Genomic DNA, 6,326 nt, shown 5'->3' on the forward strand with positions numbered 1-6,326 from the left:
TCTGTTTTGCTTCTTTTTAAAAAAAAATGAACTACCATTCAAAAAAATGATAATCATTAGACAAATATGCTAGTCAAGATCCCTCATCATAAACGCATGAATGTTCAAAAGTTGAAACAACAAGTGTCCCGAGAAACATGGGTTATATGAGATAGGGTTTGGAGCATATAAATATAAGATAAAGCAAGGTAGGCCAACATTGATTGCATCACGACTACTCTTATGTTTAAGAAGGTTTTGGGCTTCTAAATTAGGGTTATGACGAAAGGGTTACTGAAATTGTGTCCTAACTGGTTAGGCTCAATTTGACCAACTTAAACTATTACGTAAGAGTGGAACTACTTTTCCAAAATGCAATAAGAATTGTTAACTTACCAACTTCTCCAAAAGCTTAAGCTGTTGGAGAAAGGCATTATTTATCTTTTATACTTTAACACTCCCCCGCACGTATGACCCACTTGGCAAACACGTGGCACATGTGGTCCCACTTTGGGCCGACCATCGCATGTGGATTTTTGCTATCCGGGAGGTTTGAACTCGAGACCTTTGGCTCTGATACCATGTTAACTTACTAACTTCTCCAAAAGCTTAAGCTGTTGGAGAAAGGCGTTATTTATCTTTTATACTTTAACAAGAGTAATGAAATACCCAACTAGACATGCTAGCTTTAGAGTCTTGAGTTTCAAAGCATGTCATTTGTTATTAACGAGGATTTACTGTTAAATGTAATTATAAAGTTCGTCCAGGAATCATTCGATGAGGCAAATATTTGATAAAATCGGGAAATGTTTGGGAACAGTTGAGAAACATACTGAATGAAGAACATATTTTTCTACATAAAAAAGCATATATTTAATATACACATAGTTTCAAAGCATAGTTTAAACACATGGAACAGTGGTTAAGTACATCTGTACATGTGTTTGACATAACACGTTGTGAGTTCACTTCCCAATATGCCTTCTAAAATGATTTTGGATTTCTTTTTTTTTTGGATGACATAGGGTAAAAATGATTTTGGATTTCATGTGAAATTTATGAATAATATATATAAAATTAACTAACTGTTCACAAAAATCAAATTTCATTTGGGATTTCACATTTAATTCAAAATCTGGGCAAGCACTAAAGTTTTAAAACGAGTCATAAAAAACTCCAAATTTTTTCAATAAATTTTCATTTATCCACAGGATTTTATAACTGTACCATTATCACAGGTCACACTAATTCACCTGCCTACATATGCAAATTTTCAATAGGACCTCAAAACACAAGGCAATTAAACATGAAACTGTGAATGAGAATAGATTGATACATTTGACCCCTCAAAAGACATATGGGTATGTTTGATTCACTAACTCTCTACTCCACACAAATTTTCTCTTGATCATGCTAACTTCATGTAAAGGGGAAGATCATTATCCTAATTTACATGTTCGAAAGAGAAGATGAAAATTGATACAATCTATAAACAGATTTTAGCCCCAAATAAAGTTATGCCTCAAAAACGATAAGTGGTAAACAGAAAGAAAGGAAATTACAACAAATATAGAAGCTGATACCTTATCTCACTAGTTTCCTCCACTCGGTGCGACCTCGATTTAGTTCAAGCCCAACACCGGACAATCTCAAAAAATGCAAGAACTGACAGCAATCCTGTTTGTGTTTCTTCCCGGTGGCGGATCCATTTGTTCCGCTAAGCTCTGGAACTGCTTCTCCATCTGCTGATTCCAAACTAGTAAGAGAATCAACGATGTTGTCATGCTGGCATTCCCGTCTATAATCTAATGTGATCTTTTGCAGCTCATGGGTATTGATAATTTCTTGAGGAATGCTCTGCCACGAAGAAAAATGCAGAAATCATTAGCTGATTAGGACCATTTGAACCCAAATTGGGCCAGACAAATGAAAAAACACCATATTCAAATAAGCATCATGTAAATGAAGAATGGGACTTCCTATAGAGACAATCACTGAAAATCAACCCTCGCAAATAGTCTCAAATGTTCCAATGTTGTTAAGGAAAAATGGAAGAAATTGTTCAAGAAACAAGAGGAGATAGATAAGGAGAACTGCAAGTGGAACTTCCACAAACCTCAAGAACCCATCCGATGTAGGTGACATTGTTTACATGCTGGTTCATATCAAAATCGGCTCTTCTAGGCTGAAAATTTTCAGTAGGGAGTAAGAAATTAATGAGAGATCTTTAACAAGAAAGCAAATACTAACCAGACAAGTAAGCAATGAGGAGTTGGAAATTTAGGTCACTCAAATGAATTACCACAAGCCCCAATATTGAATGTTGGGCAGGATCTTCAAGCTTAGGAATCTTCTTCAGGCTGCTGTTATTCTCCTCCGGAAATGCCAATCTGGATAGCGAAACCCATGAGTCAATACACACTATTCCAAGTTATTAGCACAAATACAACCAGACTGAAACAAAAGAACAAGATGTTGAATGGGGTCTTTTCCTTGATATAATCCTGACGGAGTTGAAGTGATGTCTCTAGCCTATAAAGCTCTATGGATCATCCACTCTGATTACCCAAAGCTTTGTGTGGTTTGCATTGCAGTTGGATCGCGGAGCCTAAGGAACTCATATACAACTCAAAGGGTACATTACATAAGCCTAAGGTATTAAAGCAGCCCATATGTTGTGTTGAAGCATACCACATCCAATGTCATAGGCCATGACAAGGAGTGTAAATAGTTCTACCATCAACTATGTACAGTAATAACATTATCATACCTTTCATAACCAAGCCTTCTTTATTTATAAAGCCTTCTTTATTTACTTTAGGCTCTGTTTCTTTCGATGTAAAATGGGTGTAAAAACAAAATTTGCCCCCAATTTTACACTTAAAAATGAGCATAAAATTTGTTTTAAGTCCATTTTACGTTGAAAGAGACGAAGCCTTAATGATTTATGTCTATAGGGATAGCAGATTCAACACCATGCTAGGCTCACAACCGCATTGAGTAAAAACATTTAAGTTCATGAATGAGAATTGGCAAAAAAAAAAAAAGGAACTATCAAGGCCAAGAACCAAAGCAGCCTACCGAGGAGTGCGTGGACAGAAAATTAGGTATTCATCCCGAACATCATCAGTAACTCTCTGAAGTCGTCTTGTGTCCTGGTTCATCATCACCCATTTGCTGGAGCCAACGGACAAGAATTCAAATTTGAGAAGCACAAGCTTACCATTGCCATTACCCAAATTACCATTAAAATAACAAAAACAAATTACTGCAGGCATGTAGTATGGCATATCCAACACATCAAAACAACATAGTAGGGGCACTCAAACTGAGTTTGCCTATAAAGCATGCACATCGTGACGTGATAATAAAAAGATTAATCGAAGTTGTTATTCTATTTTTAATTGGCGTACCAATCTTGAACCCTACACCTTTTGGCATAGAGAACTCATTCAGTCATTCCCTCTAACCACCAGACCATGTTGGAGATTGGTAAGTTGTTATACTATTTATGAGCATAAGATTATTGATGAGACCTAAACCAATTCACAACCATCACAATCAGGCAGCCGATTCACACAGATGCCGGAATTATTTTCCTTCGTTTGTCTCAATCTTTTAATTCGTAAGATTTGGAATATTTTTTCATCACCTCAATTTCAATCTTTCTGTCAAAAATACAAAATACCTGGTAGCTCTACCAATAACTGTACCAGTAGCGAAGTCCTTGAGAATCCAATCTCGTCTGGTGCCGATTCTTCCTTCACCTTGGCACCATGTTTCGATTTCAACTACATCACCCCTACCCACATGACAAGATAAGCTTAAAGATTATCCAATTAGTATGAAGAAAAAAGAAAACATAGACATACGGATGGACTACAGGACAAAGTTAAACTGTGAGTTCAAGAACCAACCAAGCTGGATATTTATACACTTCAATGTGCATGCGAGAAGTCACCCATATGAGATGCAGTTTCCTCATTGTAAGGGTAGTAGCGAAACCATCAGAGGAAAACCCAACACTCTGAGCATGATTACATGCCACTTCCTACATCAAAAGACCACCCAGAAAAGGAATTGAAAATAGGGAAAAAAACAAAGACGATTTCATAGCTTGCTCTAGCATTCACCATTAAAATGTGAAAAACTACTATCTTAATTCTGCAAAAAATTGAGGAATAATAAGACACTTCTTTCTGACATTTGAGTAGAAGTCCAAGAAAAACCCCAAAATAACAAGACATTTTTGCTTCTAAAAGAAAAAATAATAGCCCAATTTTTACAGAAATAAGAACCGCCAATGAATCTAACAAATAGTCAAACATGAACCCCCCGGAACCAATCATAATTTTCCTTCTATCACATGCAGAATTCAAAATAAATAAATAATGTGAACAGCAATTAGAAAAGAGAGAGCCAACCCAAAAATTCATTTTTTTCTTCTAATATAATAAAAAAATAATAGCCCAATTTTTGCAGAAAATAAGAACCCACCAATGAATCTAACAAATTTCAAACATAAACCCCTCTGAACCAATCACAATGTTCCTTCTATAACATGCACAATTCAGCAAAAATAAATAATAAATAAATAATGTGAACAGCAATTAGGAAACAGAGAGCCAATTTTCCTTCTATAACATGCAGAATTCAAAAATAAATAAATAAATAAATAAATAAAATATCCAACCCAAAAATTCATTCTACCTTCTAAAAGTAAAAATAAAAAACATGATAGCCCAATTTTTTGCAAAAAATAAGAACCCACCCATGAATCTAACAAATAGTCAAACATAAATCCCTCTTAACCAATCACAAATTTCCTACTATAACATGCACAATTCAACAAGAATTCAAAACAAATAATGTCAACAACAATTAAGAAACAAATAGCCAACCTAAAAAATCAAACACCAAGAAAAGAATACTAAAAACAAGAGTCTCCACTGCATGATAAAATAAAACAAAAAGAAAAAAAAATAATAATCAACACAACCCACATTTAAAAAGAAAACCCAGAAAAGGAACTCAACAAACTCCCACACAAACCCAATCAAAATAACAAATAAATTTTTTTTTAAAAAAAGGGGGGTTTTTGCTAAGGTGCATTGAAAATGGTATTCTACAATCATTCTACACAAGATTTGATAAAAATACACTAAAATATCATTTCCAAAAAAAAAAAAAAAAAATATTACCTGCAAGAGATTGGCAATGGTTTCAACAGTAGCTGTCTTATTAATCCCGACCTCATAACATCTTACAATGAAATTCTCTTTAAACGAGAGACCATCGTCGGTCAAGCTCCCGAGCCGGAGCCGGTCCGATAATTTCACCAAATCGGTCCGGTTCTCAAAACTCAGATTTGAACCGGAAGATACAGAAAGATCAACGGATGGTGATGATGATCTGATTATCGACAAAACTCTCCGATTTGTTACAGATTTTGATCCCAAAAATACCCCAAAATTGGGTTTGCATTGTAGATCTAGGGTTTGAGAAATCGAATTGCATCCTTTGGACAACATTGGAAAATAAAATAAAAATCTCTCTCCCTCAAATCTCTCTCTCTCTCTCTCTCAAATCTCTCTCTCTCTCAGTTTTTTATGCTCGATGATCGATATGAACGAGGGGGTTTTTGGGAAGCAAATGCCATTGGTTTGGAAGTATATTACAGAAATGCCATCCCTAATTTTCATCGACGGGACTACGTGTTGTCCTCTATATGTGGGACAGTCACACAGTCTGTTCATCCATTTAGATTTGACGATAATTGTTTCGCCCCACAGTAGGAAAATGCGCCCCACTTTTAACGTGATTTGACGTCAAAAAACGTAAAAGTCTGCTCACAATTCACGTCACAGCCCACAACTCCCGTCACAAGTGGGGCGCATTATCCTACAGAGGGGCGAAAAAATCATTTCCCATTCTGTGACAGTTGTCTAAGAAAGTCACCTTCACGATTAGTAATGCTGGGTCCACGTGGGGATATGTATGTTAAATCAAGGCCGTTGATTTTGGAGAAAATCATAAGGAGATCCGTATAGTTTTTGTCGGGCAAGGAACATCCCATGTGAAAGATAGAGGTTTGCCTTTGGATTGCCGAAATCAGGAGAATCGGAATCGATGTTATATTCCGATTCCTATTGTGATTCTCTCATGAAATGGGAAATTTTAATTGGAAAGGAATATAATTTTATATGGAGTGGAATCAGAATATAACCTCTGCCGGAAAATGATTCCCGCATTTCCCCCTCTCAAATTCCGCCCTCTGTCAATTCCAAGTTTCCAACCCCTTGATTTCGATCTTTTAAAAAAAAAAACCAAACACTGAAACTGAGACA

The 6,326-nt window shown here is 35.9% G+C and overlaps 1 protein-coding gene across 1 annotated transcript; it reads right to left on the minus strand.

Annotated features, from left to right (window-relative positions):
* Positions 1–1,279: 1,279 nt before the first annotated feature.
* LOC143862372 (oleoyl-acyl carrier protein thioesterase, chloroplastic-like) lies at positions 1,280–5,575 on the minus strand. The gene is made up of 7 exons (XM_077373412.1): positions 5,181–5,575; positions 3,897–4,030; positions 3,668–3,781; positions 3,061–3,156; positions 2,282–2,369; positions 2,096–2,164; positions 1,280–1,836 (listed from the first exon to the last, which is right to left on the minus strand). Exons 1-7 carry the CDS (start codon positions 5,508–5,510, stop codon positions 1,564–1,566), a joined length of 1,104 nt encoding a protein of 367 aa, XP_077229527.1. The 5' UTR covers positions 5,511–5,575; the 3' UTR covers positions 1,280–1,563.
* Between the last annotated feature and the right edge of the window lie 751 nt (positions 5,576–6,326).

The sequence above is a fragment of the Tasmannia lanceolata genome, unplaced genomic scaffold (genome assembly GCF_043159265.1).
Source record: "Tasmannia lanceolata isolate RefF3 unplaced genomic scaffold, GAP_Taslan_0.1 ptg000037l, whole genome shotgun sequence".
In the NCBI taxonomy this organism is placed as follows: Eukaryota; Viridiplantae; Streptophyta; class Magnoliopsida; order Canellales; family Winteraceae; genus Tasmannia; species Tasmannia lanceolata.